The sequence below is a fragment of the Ylistrum balloti genome, unplaced genomic scaffold, assembly GCF_031769215.1.
Source record: "Ylistrum balloti isolate Yb309-2 unplaced genomic scaffold, AGI_CSIRO_Ybal_v1 Utg370612, whole genome shotgun sequence".
Taxonomy (NCBI): Eukaryota; Metazoa; Mollusca; class Bivalvia; order Pectinida; family Pectinidae; genus Ylistrum; species Ylistrum balloti.
In genome coordinates, this window is record NW_026782376.1 from 1,269,348 (window position 1) to 1,282,466 (window position 13,119).

A 13,119-nucleotide genomic window follows, 5' to 3' on the forward strand; every position below is an offset into this window, starting at 1 on the left:
TAGTTTGGACATGGAAATTAATAATATTTTATTACCTAATATATTTTCCGAACTCAAGTTGATTGATGAAAATTACGACAACCATATCGTACCTTGTGTTGACACTTTGTAAATTTGCAAATGCCGTGTCGATATTGCGTTTCCAAACAAATTTACTGAGGGAAACGTGCACGTAACGTTTGTTGACGCGAAAAGTTACGTACATCGGTCTATATTCAATCCTCCTTTTTTGCAATATTAAACAAATCCTGTACAAAACAAGCGTTATATCGATAGACCGATCATTTTGCAGTTGATTAACAACTTTTACAGCACCACAGTTCTTCGGGCTTTTATTAAATACGACTCGGAGTTTCACTACTGCAGAAATGTTACACTTTTTGCCTATAATTCATCCACTGGCGGCGTACAACTTGTGCTGCTTCCTTGTTATTTAATCAATTAGATCAATTTGTCTTTTCATATGACGATAAAAATAAACCAACTTTAATATTTAAACAATGTTTTTTCTCCATACTTGCATGATTTTGTTTGTTTTTTATTGGATAAACTACTTTGACACTAAAATTTCATCAGCGAATTCTTGCCAATATATATATATATATTCTTAATTTGAAAATGGTTCCCTGGCAGCATCTTGGTGACCAAAACCCTGTCCCTGGGGAGAACTCCTAAGTATTTAAGTCTATATTTATGGCCATGAAACGACTTTTCATTTCTCGAAGAAGGGTTGTGTCGGTAAGATTTTACTTTCTGACTTTGTAGCCAACCACAGAAATGCCGTCTTCGAACTATTTCTTCAAGGATGAAAAGATCAGGTGTCATATTGAATATCATTGGTTTGCGGAGAAGCAGAAATGTTGCCTGGTGATCAAGTATTTTTCAGCTATTCGCCGTGAAAACTACCGAAACGAATCATGTAATCCCCTGACTCCAAGTGTTCATAATCGTCACTGTATTTTTAGATCTGAAGTTGAAGCAATAAATTTCAATTTTACTAATTTCAATATGAATTTAAATTTTCGACCAAGATAGTATTTTTTATTTTAATGTAACGAACCTTTTGATCACAAATATAATTTCATTCCATTTCCAAAGAACAAAAACTTTAAGAAGCAATTTAATACTTCTTCTTTGAAAACGACATTTCATCTTCTGATTTCATTATTTTCATTGCAAATGTAGATGAAGCAGAAGGCGCGTATTCTCCGGAACACCAGACCGGTACAACAAATGTCAAGAAATAATATTTCTTTTAATGAGTTACGTAAGGAGCGACAACTCTGTAAAAATCGTTACAAAAAATTGTTAAATATTTTACCTGTTTGCTCTGTTTCATGGTTTTCAGAACCTCCTACTCCTTGTTTGTTGTCTGTGTCGTAACAAGCCCATCCGATTTGTAAATGGGTAATGGCGAGCATCTGATAAGTCGTGACCACGCGTCCACTGAAACAATGGAAGTGGTCAAACTGGCCATTTGTTTGTGGCTTGTATTTGTGCACATCTCCACCTATCCCTCCGTAAGGCCCGAGTTGTCTGCCCTTGTTGGTGTAAAATGTAAGTCCATTGATACACCAGCCGAAGGTCAAGTCCATGGCACTGATTAGCTCCCCTGCTGTCAGTTTAATTTCGAATTTCTTTATGTGCTTTTCCAGTCTGGTTGGTTTAGACTTCGGTTTTATTCCATGACTTACTTCGACACCATTTTCAAAACATATTTTCATACCACCCAAGACGTCAGTTACTTTGTCTTCTGTGTACAGCCAGGGACGGAAGTAAAGCTCCATCGACGTCACTGCAACTTCCGGTCCTGTAACCAGATTGTCATTAAAATCACAAACTTTTGGAAACTGAGATTCTGTCACCGGGTGTGTTGTTGGTTTGTCCATAACTATGTTCCATTTTTCGTGTGGAACAGTGTCCCAGAATACTGGCATACATTCAATGCGCTTTCCTTGACGATGTAAATCTGAGAGTTCCAGAAAATACTGAATCAGTGCGTTGTCTACAATTTGGTCATGTGACTTTAGAATATGTTTCCACTTTGAGGCTGGAAGAATGGGAAGATGAACAAACTGTAACAAATCTGCAAACCCTTCAAACAAATTATTCAACGACACATAGTTGCTTAGAAATTTCATGAAGTAAGTCTCGCGTGTGCTCATCGAAACCGGAAGTCCATTTCTCGTCATTAATTGAGTTCTATCATTGAAAAATTCTAAAACTGATTCCAGAGAGTTCATGCAGATTTCAGTTTCATTAAAAAGCTTGTCCTGATATAGGAGTATAAATTCTAATGTTTTTTCGTGTAACGTCTGAATACGTAATTCACGTGCAAATTTTATGACCTCAAAGCAGTTTTGGGGGTCAATCAAATCGACAGCAACCAACGCACAAACGTTAACCAATGATGGTATCTCCAGATAACTGCACACAAAAATCATCTCAAATACGTTTGAATTTTTTATTTCCATACTTCCGGTGTATGCAAATTTAAGAACGTTTTCAAAAATTTCGTTTTGGATATTTCGAATTCGAATGACATGTCTTCGTGTCTGGTGAAAAATACGTTGCAAATAGGCTGAAATCGAGGCTAGAACAATGCGATGGCATTTGTATTTTTTCGAGTTAACTTCAAACACGACGTCACAGAACAGATTTCTTTCCCACAAAGAGGCTAGTTCATCAAACATTACAAGTCCAAAATTATCTGCTCGACATTTCAAAGAATCTGGGATAATGCTAGCGCTACCGTCATCAGTGGTAGGGTCGTGTGGCTGTTTCTCAGGAAGGGCTTTGACTTCGTCAGTCATTTCAGCTGGAAATGAGAGTGGATGCGTTAAAGAAATTAGTCAACAATTGACAATAGAAAAATAAGAATTAGAAGCTTCCCATAATCCGACTTCCTCAAAAAATGCATCCTATTGAATATTACTTTTATTAAAACACCACCTGTGAATACGTATTTTGATTCTATGAGTTTAGCAATTTTACTTTTTTGTTACCCGGTTAAGAACTCGCCTCCAAAAATGAATAAAGGGTGTTTCCGGAAGTCTGAACTGATGATCTCATAAACGTTTTCTTCTTGCGAAGAATAAGGGTCTACGTACATGTAAAGGGTTGAACCGCGTAAACGCCGTTAGCTATAGTCGAATCCAAACAAGATCTATGCTGGATGGCGAGTCAGACGTTCGACTACTATATCATACCATAAGAACGAGCATGCTAAAATCAAAATAGAGAACTTACTGCAGAGGAGGTAGCGGTAACTTTAGTTTAATATAATTTTTCCGCGTTTATCTAAAGTCTTGTGAATCTGCCTGACACGGAAATAAATTCCGGAAGAGGGGGAATAACTCATTCAATAGTCAAATTATCAGCGTTTATTTTTACTCGGAAAACGAAACTAGTTTCAGAGGAAATGATAAAGCTGAGCTCTTGTTTAATGACGGTCTTTTTTAAAGTTGTTCATGCTGTACCTATACTAAGAAATACAACCTGTATTTGTTAACGTACACGGAACCCTAATACAGACAAAATTAGCAAAAATTAAAACTTCGAGACGAGTTTCATAATATCCCATGTGAAATGAAAAACCAATTTACACAGAACTCATAAAGGTTAGGTTGTAATAGATTTAAAGATAATATATGGAGGACAAAATCAAATGGAGGCAATTTTCAATTAATTCATTGTCACTAGGATTAGGACATCACAACTGATTTCTGACCGCCACACGGTCCAGGGTGTATTACGCTGTTTTGATCTAAACATATTTTAATGCACATAAGTAGCAATAGGATTGGACACAATTTTTACGACTTATATAAAGTCCTTGCACACTAGTGACATAAACACAAAATATTACATGGGATGATTCACAGGCGGATTATGTGATACTAAATAGATGTGTTGTGTGGGAATTTAAATAATAAGTAAAAAGTATCGAACACGTCTGTGTCTCAATAACGAACATTTTTGTCTTTTGTTTTCTTTTATCGAATTAACTAGCCTATACGTAATACGGCATGTTATAATGAGTTATACACAGGAAGTCGTGATACGGAATCTGCTGTAGTTTACACTGTTGATAAATGTCAACAACGCGCTGGTATTCCGGTACTATTGTGTAAACGACTCTTTATATCAAACTCACAAACTGACCATGAAACTGACCAGTAACAATATAGTATTTACGTAAAGTACTTCGATGTTATTTTTTTTCATTCCGGGTTGTCTATTCATCTATAAATAGAGATCGGTCCCCGTGCTTGTACAAGTAGAGTTTGGCTACATATACATAAATGTTTACTTACTTTCAAATGTAAACAAAGCGGCGTAATCAGCTTGAATTTATCAAATAAGATATACATTATTTGTGATCAAACTTACTTTGTTGTGTTGCTAGTGGGATTTTCCACCGGATGTGTTCTTTCGATTATTTCCATGTGTAACCTCGGCCAAGGCCGGTTTATAAACTCCCAGATCGTTCACTTGTATCTATATATACATATGTTCTTTTTCAACAACTTATGGTCTGAATGACTTTGAAATCAGTTTAGATGGACAAGCAGACCAATAAAAATCGTACGAAAGACAAAGAAGCTAGCAGCAACTTCTAATACAAATTTAGAGTTAGAAACAGTTTACCAAACAATATATTACTCCTTCAAAGACTCGTCAGTGAAACTAACGGCCTGGATTTTGAAGCCTAGGAGACGCCTGCGGGAAATTCAAATTTATCGTACGAAGCGTCAAAACCTCAATGCGGGTGCAGTAACCCCGTAATTCAATTAATTCCGTAAATGTACGCATTTATTGTAATCTAGACGGTGTGGAGTGAATTTGACTTTGTCCTTGTATTATTACTCAAATTTCCTGCCAACGCATACCACACAATAAACGTAAGTTTGTACATGGTAATAAACAACTAGAACTACATTAGCAAGAATATCCGATGAAATTGAAATTTACACAAATAGGTATACTGTGTATTCTATTTCAGACAAGAACTTGAAATACTTAAAGAAACGAATGATTTTGTACGAATATTCGGGGAAAAGTAAAATTTCAGTTATTCGGACACCGGACAAGTGGTTTTGCTGTCCACGGAATCGGACAGACACCGAATAATTAATTATTAGCAGCTCTGTACATTTATCTTTGAAATATTTATTATTATTATTATTCTTACTTTATCACAACCTTTAAATAGATATGACACTATTTGTTTGCTCGTATCTGTTGTGAACAGAAAATTACTGTCAATATTTGCTTTGATTTGTTGTTGGCTTACAAGCGTACAATTTGTGCTAGATACTAACTTTTCATTTTATGTACCTATAAAATTTGTTTTAAGTTAGCATTGTCAGACTTTTTAATGGTACCTGGAACAGGCTTACATATTCCGTAGTACTGGCAAATCACGACGTTTTCGTCAGAATAATAAAAAAAAACCCATTTATTTATGTATTTATCTTGAAACGAATATAAAGAACTTATTCACCCCATGATATAGTTCAATAAATTAGGCTTCACGTCTTTCTATCGTCTTTCCACGTATATATCTTATTTTAAAATTGCAGGTGACATGCAGATAATGTTAATACAAGCTTGATGTAACAACCACGATGGACTTTTTGCATTACTGATTAGCCAACTACATCCAAATTAAATCTATTCTGTCAAAAAAAAATCCCATTACGAAACAGTGTTCACGACCTCTTATCCCAGAGACTGTTACCGGTATTGTGTATTAATCAACGATCAATGTTGACTTTTACCTGTGTGTATTAATTAAGAACACACATGTCAAAGGTTACCTGTGCTCACGACCCTTCCCTTTGACCCCGCCCTGCCGCCACACCTCCCGTCATGTTTACCTGTATGTATCCATCAATTGTCCATGACAGTGTTGATTAGTTTCGATCGATCTCATCTTTTTGTCACAGATAGGCAATTGAGAAGTGATCATTTCTTGATTGAGTCGCCCTGCTCCTGGCTTCAGACAGAGCATACGCCAAGGTGAACACTTTTTACCATTCTCATTAACGAAAAACTAAAGGAAAGCTGTAGACGCTATATAAACTCGTGTTCGGTCAGCGAACGACATTAGGAAGAATTAGGGACGACGAACGACAAGCACCTCTGTCTTTACGGACGAAGATCAACGCTAAAAGGTGAATATATACATTTTTGAGATAATTTCATTAGTATGGTTTTCTTATTTTCTTGTTTTAATGACAAACTTTAATTAATTATTAGCCCGATTTATTTATTTATTTATTTATTTATTTATTTATTTATTTATTTATTTATTTATTTATTTATACACTTAAACTTATGAAAACGTGTTCAATTCGGACATATTGACAAAGAAATGAAATCAGCATAACCAGGTATAAAGCAAGAAGTAAGAGATAAGAAAATACATACAATTACATTTCTTTATTACAGTAAAATTGACATATTTTGTCATTGAAACAGTGCAGTTCAGGACATAAATATTGCAGCTATTCAGAACCTGTTTCAATCTGTAGATCATTTCCAATTCCCTGAAAATATTCATTATGAAAAAAATACGTGTGATTTCATGTTTTAACAAATACAAAATCGAAAAAAGACTTTTCTAAATGGTACTTTGTTTGATATAGCTCTGACGATGTATTTCTTAAATAAAAAGGGTTTTATTTCAAAAGCACTATAATGATTTCCTCACAAACCCTATCATACAATAACTTAGCGAAGTCATTGGGAAAAGAAGCGATACGATAAACTGACCTCCGATTTAATAGAAATAAAATGTTTGTAACGAAGAATATAGAACATGATATTTGCCCATTTCTGGAGACTTCAAAAAAGTGCTCACGTGTACGAACCTGTCAGGTGATTCTAAACAGCTTGGCCCGTTGACAGGTACTGTGTGTGACACACATGATGTACGCGGGATCGTCACAAGGTATAGCCCCTGTAGTCACGGTGATATTGATATGGACAGAGACGTATATAACACAATATATGTGTTACATACGTCTCTGATATGGACAAATAAATATACACGACTTTTATTTTTCTTCGAGTAACGTACGATAGTTGACAAAATATATTCTAGGTGAGTGAATTCTCAAATATTTGTATTGAATTGGTTTTGGGATCATATACAAATTGTTTATTAACGATAAGTGAAATATTCATGTACAAAGATTTATATCACCGCAAGAAAATGCTTTACAGACGTATATATATGTCTCTGATATGACAAATAATATATATTTAAATTGGGTTATTTAAAATAATAATTTTCATTTTTTTTCAATTGTAAACATTTTGAATAAAGTAAAATTATTTTCATTTTTCCAATTGTAAAACGTTTAACTACAATATAACGAAAAAATCAACTTATACTCTAGAAATATCAAAAAGAATTTTCGGAGGCCATAATAATTTTTCATTTCAGATACATGCAAAACAACAATATAAAGGTATAACCTTTTCACAATAACAATTGTTTCAACATGTAATAAATGCTTACACTTGTTCCATGCAATCATCATAACAATTTCATTCATTTATATTTAGATGAAGACCATGACCTTTGATCAGGATATGACCTCTGACCCGGATGTGACTTTTATCCAGGAGATGATGACCCCTGAGAAGAAGAGGAACACTACCTGTTTCCATGACGATGACTCTGGCCTTGGTTTTGATGACGAGGTACGTTTTGTGTTGTATGCATTGGGGGTCGATGGATGGTAGCTAGGTAGTCAAACTTTTATATCATTCAAAACCATGTTTGCAAAATATATTGTAGATGACTTTGGAAAGTCGATCTTAAATCAAAGAGCGATGTTGGTATCCTTGGCACATTAGTTTCGAAACCCTATGCCGATGAACTTCCACAAATCAAATACATAAGTGACATGAAAATTCAGGGATTAGACTTCAATTTCGCTCACTTGAAAAGATCGACATGTGTATCGGACATGTGACTGCACTTCCGTTTCTGATGACACCATTAAATCACAGAGACACTTGAGTTAGCTTAGAGTGACACAAAAGTACAGGTTTTCTATAAAATCATCCTTCGCACGGGTACTACATTTTGATGACAAAAACATAAAAATTAAATAATGGTGCGAAAATGATCGATATCTGTTGATGTGTGCACCTTTTCTACATGGTTATATTTGGTTTTATTGTTTGTTTTTCTCAAATAAGCCATATTTCTCGTTAAACTTCATTTTTATTTGAATTTCTATTTGAAGAAAGTTGTTTTTTATCTCTCGGTATCAACTCGCTAGTTAGATAAAATGAGTCATCAAATGTGGTAATTTAAAAAAAAATATCATTTTTCAATATAAGGCATGCATGTTTGAACTTTCGTAGCCGAAAAATTGCAAGAGGGCATGGTCGATTTTTATTCACATAACAGACGACGACAAAACATTGGCATCCGAGGATAGATTGATAGGTTATTTCATCAAATATGAGGTGAAGTTTGACAAATAAAAATTGATATTACACAAATTTGCCAAAATAATATTTACTACAAAAATTACATCAACCAAAATTATTCGGATGCGAGGTCAAGAAAGTCTATAGTTCAAGTGATAAGGTTCGACAAAATGGCAGTTCTGAAATACATTACGGCCCAGAATTTATGTCTATACGATATTGTATTTCATAAAATCATTCATTTTTTAAATCATTGTATGTATCGTCTTTATAGGACTACATGGCAGTGTTCGGAGAGGAGTTTTCTCCGCGAAAAGAGAAACAGGAAATTACTGACAGCAACAACGAGGTAAGCTCGACCGGCTCGTTAACAGAAAGTGCTGACAATTTTCGATTTTTATACCATGGCATCGACGAGTAAAAAGTTGTATGCAAATTAACTCTTAAGTTTGTATTTGATTTTCTTTTAATTTTGATTTGTCAATAATGTCAACATTTGTTAAAATACATTGTTATCCAATGTTTCTCTGTACAGTTCCAGTTCCATCGCCCGTCAAAAGGTTTCAATGTCCGTCGGGATATGTTTTCCATGAAACGCCTAATTCAAGACGATGGTGACGACGACCCTGCACCAAACTGCCGAATTCTGACGCAGAAGTCCGTTTCGTTTGCAATTGGGGTAGGTAGCATCATCGATATGGGGAATTCATAAGATTCGAGAATTTAAAACAAACTCCGATATGAAGGTAAAACGCATCATTATTTCAGAGTGTAGAATGAGAAATACGGACAAATAGACACGAGGAATTTCTTGGGTCAGTTTTAATACGCTCTGTGAGTTTCAATTTTATGTCTAGAGTTGAAACTCATTTCGTCATTTTTTATGTTTAATTCTACCTAAAGTATCGTAATAACTTGTATTTGACAAGGTGGTACTGTTTTTCGTGCGCACTTGCTTGTATGTATGTGTTGTTCGAGATATGGTCTCATTTGATGAAGACGACAAGTAAATGCTAGTGATATGTATTCCATGAAGAACAACATGGACTTCTGAAAATTTTCATGGACGCCTCATTAAGCTTACACATAGCTTTCCTGTTTCTTTCCAGGATCGTGACAATACGTGTTTCAGTGCTGATATCAAGATGGCGGTAGATTTGATGGCAGAAACAGAGGACTTGGTTGCGGACGGAAGTCGTCAGTATTGTTTACCTACTGTGAAAGGAAAACATCAGGATTTGAAGAGTATTTCACCACAAACAGTAAGTTTTTGATCTCGTGAAATATGCAGGACATGCTATTTGTCACATGACTTCCGGTTTTCATGTTTTTTTTTTCACTCGCGTCGTCATCGGTGAAGTATGGAAATGAAAATGTTAACTCACACAGCTAATTTCATTACACCTCAAATTGTTCTAAGTGTCTTTATTTCCATTCCTTAACAGATGCGTGATGTTTTACGTGGTGATTATGATGAGGTCATCGCCAGCTGCAGAATCATCGACTGTCGGTATCCATACGAATTTGAAGGAGGTCACATCCAGGTGTGTCATAACTATACAACAAACTTGATTTTATCAAACATTCTTAGGATTTGGCTTTTGAACATATTTACATCGTGCATTAAATACATACATAATTCGATTTCACTGTCATTCCAATTTCTATATCTCTAAACTATTTTGAAATTTTATGTTCCAGGGAGCAGAGAACCTCCACACACATGAAACCATTAAGGAACTTCTTCAGACCGGAAGTCGTGACAATCACAGACACATTTTGATATTCCACTGTGAATTTTCGTCGGAACGGGGACCAAAAATGTACGTACATACATATACCCATGTTTTCGTTTTCTCTATTTAGCGATTTCTTTCGCTTAAACTCGTACGGAAATTTTGTCTCGATAGTTAACAGGAAAACTAGACTAAATTCGATTTATTTTCTGACAGGTATAGGTTTCTTCGAGCTCAGGATCGTGCGATGAACAAGGAGAGTTATCCTTCCCTTAATTACCCGGAAGTGTATCTACTTGACGGAGGCTACAAAGCGTTTTACGAACACGACAAGGTCAGTGAGCATCACATGATCATGAAAAGTCTTCAATTTTTCGATAGCATGTGGCAAATCTTATTCATTTTTTCCTACAAATAAAAGTTTTACGTAATCATATCGCATTACCACTAACAGGCCAAGGTCACTATTAATTCTTTCCAAAGTGTCTGATCTTTATCTCAGTTTTTTATTTATCGACAAGTTAAATATATATTTATTTTTCTTCAACAGGTCTATTGCAGGCCATCGTCTTATGTGCCGATGCTTCACAAGAGTCATGGTGACGATCTGCGTCACTTCCGTTCTCGGTCAAAATCTTGGGCTGCTGGTGAGAAGAGGAAAAACGCCACAAGGTTGCAATTTTGAGATTCCGATTGTAAATGTGGACACAAATCATACAATCGACAAAATTGTTTTATGAATTACTCGGAAATAACAGATGAAGACATGTTGTGATTAATAATCTTTCTGTGATATTGAATTATAGTGCTATGCAATGCAATTGACAATTTCTGTGATAAACTGTGGGACATTGATGATGGTGTCGATGTACTGTTACATGGTTTTTCTTTCTTTCTTTCTTTCTTTCTTTCTTTCTTTCTTTCAATAATTTCTTATTGTTGTGGATTTTATATAATAAAATATATGTCACGAATGGAAATATTGCATTGTTGTTTATTTGACATTGTGAAGGTATATTTCAGTGTTCAGTGTTAACATTTCCCATTTGTCGAGGGTATTCTGCAAGAATTGACGTTTCTTAGACAAATTATCAGTGAAGAATTTCAATTATCACTTCAGGATATCTTAGCATACCCTTCCAAACGGAACTCTCCGGTTTAAGTAGATTTTATGCCTATATTTTTACCAAGAACAATTCCTGTTCATAACAAAATTTTAAGAGATGAACAACTGCAAGACTAGGCCGTCACTGCCAATGGGGACATTTTCTTGAAGAAATTTACCACTACCTCTTGTAATAATTATGCGGATCAGAGAGTAATTCTATACCGAGAAGATTTTTATCCCACTGGACCAGCAGTTACTACTACATGGTAATGAAAACAACTCGAACGAAGATATTGTAAAAATATGTCAAATCATTCATCACATATTTTAATATATCTTTCTCCTTCTTTCTCTCTCTCTAAAATAAAATGTTAAATCAAATGTCTCTCCTTATTCCGGCGCACTAGTGGCGAGAATTACAAGAAGGACCCGGACGACAGGAGAAAGTGGAACGTTAGAATAGCTTGAAGGCATTGAAAAGTGTACATTGTAACTTATACTAGTGTTGTCCGGTTAGTAGAGACTTAAAAACACAAATTGTATACATTATAACTCTCTCTCTGTCTCTCTATCTCTCTCTCTCTCTCCCTGTGTAATTTCGTATTTAAACCTGTCGTATTGTTTTGTCATTCTGTATTTTGTCAAACTTCATGGGGAAATGGCTTAATATTAGTTGGAAAACTTGTGTTCAATAAAATATGTTTAAATCAAAAGATCGTTGACCAAACATAATGTGTCTTTTCACTAAACTCCATCAATCTACAATCAATCACATTTTTCGCTCTGAGTTAAGATATAGAACATTTGTCCTTGACCTTGACCCTGATTTTGAATCATGCAATTAATATTTCATTCATATTAACTGTTCTTCGTGATGCCATAACAACTGGTAAAAAAACCTGAAATCTGACGACATTGATATAATCAGATGACTTGCTATTAGCAGGGTCCCTGCTATTAGATTTTGGTCAACGTTGCTTCACAATCTCAATCTCAAGGTCACGCTAAACTACACTGTAACGAATTATGTTTTCATAGTTTCTGCACGATATCTAAACTGGTTAAAAAAAATTCAAAATGGAAAACAGTGTAACATAGTTAAGGTATTTTACGCTGTCCCAAAAAATAGAACTTATTGTTTTATACCTGCTATGGATTTATTCTACTGATTACTGACATGATGTTTGTATTGATCCTGCTAACATAAATGTAATCGTAATTGTAAATGTAATTGTAATTGTATATCGTAAGGTACCCATTTTTGAAACATTTCATAATGGTCGGAAGACTTAAAATCTTTATAATCGAGAGGCCTGTCTTAATAATTTATCATCACAGTAAAGCAACAAAGCGCAACAAATCTATTTCACGTAAACTTGTGTAATTTCTTTGATGTCACCCTGTGGTATATCATAAAGCAGACCATTTTGAGCATGAAATCAGCACTTTAAGTGCTCACTTGCACGCAAAACAGGTCTAAGATCAATGAAATAAGCCTATTTTGGACGAATGGACCGGTCCATTCAGCATTTTTTTTACACACTATTGTTGCCGTTGCCTGTCGGTATTTTGTTATCGGAGTCAGATTAGCTTTACGTACAAATATTTATATCGTCCAATCAAAATCGTTTATATCATCAACCGCGCCAAGTTTGCCGTTCTTATTTTTACCGGGAATGACATGTCAGCATTTACAGCAAGCAGAAATTAGTTTTTTGTATTGAAAAGGGTAAGCTTTTTTCATTCGTGTGATCGTTCAATATATCACTAAGTATTTCGTCATTTCTGAAATCAATTATCGCATTATTCTATCCCGTT

At 34.9% G+C, this 13,119-nt stretch overlaps 2 protein-coding genes across 2 annotated transcripts; one reads left to right on the top strand and one right to left on the bottom strand.

Annotated features, from left to right (window-relative positions):
* Window positions 1–666: 666 nt before the first annotated feature.
* Window positions 667–4,447, bottom strand: LOC132557009 (kelch-like protein 3). The gene is made up of 3 exons (XM_060221473.1): window positions 4,393–4,447; window positions 1,322–2,818; window positions 667–967 (listed from the first exon to the last, which is right to left on the bottom strand). The coding sequence occupies exons 2-3, from the start codon at window positions 2,811–2,813 to the stop codon at window positions 951–953; spliced, it is 1,509 nt and encodes a 502-aa protein (XP_060077456.1). The 5' UTR covers window positions 2,814–2,818; window positions 4,393–4,447; the 3' UTR covers window positions 667–950.
* A 3,140-nt stretch (window positions 4,448–7,587) lies between these two features.
* Window positions 7,588–10,878, top strand: LOC132556963 (M-phase inducer phosphatase-like). The gene is made up of 8 exons (XM_060221426.1): window positions 7,588–7,716; window positions 8,732–8,806; window positions 8,993–9,136; window positions 9,567–9,719; window positions 9,903–10,001; window positions 10,159–10,280; window positions 10,410–10,527; window positions 10,744–10,878. The coding sequence occupies exons 1-8, from the start codon at window positions 7,588–7,590 to the stop codon at window positions 10,876–10,878; spliced, it is 975 nt and encodes a 324-aa protein (XP_060077409.1).
* The last annotated feature ends 2,241 nt before the right edge of the window (window positions 10,879–13,119 follow it).

What these genes read in the sequence shown, in the direction of transcription:
- LOC132557009 (XM_060221473.1), bottom strand. Translation starts at nt 2,813, where the DNA reads ATGACTGACGAAGTCAAAGCCCTTCCTGAGAAACAGCCACACGACCCT.
- LOC132556963 (XM_060221426.1), top strand. Translation starts at nt 7,588, where the DNA reads ATGACCTTTGATCAGGATATGACCTCTGACCCGGATGTGACTTTTATC. An exon ending in GCCTTGGTTTTGATGACGAG is followed by an intron (nt 7,717 to 8,731) that starts GTACGTTTTGTG and finishes TCGTCTTTATAG; the next exon opens with GACTACATGGCAGTGTTCGG. An exon ending in TTGAAGGAGGTCACATCCAG is followed by an intron (nt 10,002 to 10,158) that starts GTGTGTCATAAC and finishes TTTATGTTCCAG; the next exon opens with GGAGCAGAGAACCTCCACAC.